This window comes from Neophocaena asiaeorientalis, unplaced genomic scaffold, assembly GCF_003031525.2.
Source record: "Neophocaena asiaeorientalis asiaeorientalis breed wild unplaced genomic scaffold, Neophocaena_asiaeorientalis_V1.1 scaffold223, whole genome shotgun sequence".
In the NCBI taxonomy this organism is placed as follows: domain Eukaryota; kingdom Metazoa; phylum Chordata; class Mammalia; order Artiodactyla; family Phocoenidae; genus Neophocaena; species Neophocaena asiaeorientalis.
In genome coordinates, this window is record NW_020175045.1 from 292,492 (window position 1) to 292,775 (window position 284).

A 284-nucleotide genomic window follows, 5' to 3' on the forward strand; every position below is an offset into this window, starting at 1 on the left:
GGGGGGCTGGCCGCGGCACTCCCGCGGAGGATGGATGGCCGAGACTTCGGGCCCCCGCGGTCTGTGCACGGCCCCCCGCCGCCGCTGCTGTCCGGCCTGGCCATGGACAGTCACCGCGTGGGCGCCGCCACGGCCGGACGCTTGCCCGCTTCAGGCTTGCCTGGCGCGCTGCCGCCCGGGAAGTACATGGCCGGCCTCAACCTCCACCCGCACCCGGGTAAGTGCCTTGCGCGATGCCCGCCCCCAGTAGTCTCCTCGGGATCCTGGGAGGGAGGCCCGGGGAA

At 75.0% G+C, this 284-nt stretch overlaps 1 protein-coding gene across 1 annotated transcript in view; it reads left to right on the plus strand.

Moving 5' to 3' along the window:
• Positions 1–6: 6 nt before the first annotated feature.
• The window catches only part of LOC112412044 (trinucleotide repeat-containing gene 18 protein-like), a 34,013-nt gene continuing 33,735 nt past the window's right edge, over positions 7–284 (plus strand). The window contains exon 1 of the mRNA XM_024763503.1: positions 7–217. Coding sequence (XP_024619271.1) covers positions 31–217 — 187 coding nt within the window. The 5' untranslated portion in view covers positions 7–30. The remainder of the gene's footprint in view (positions 218–284) is intronic.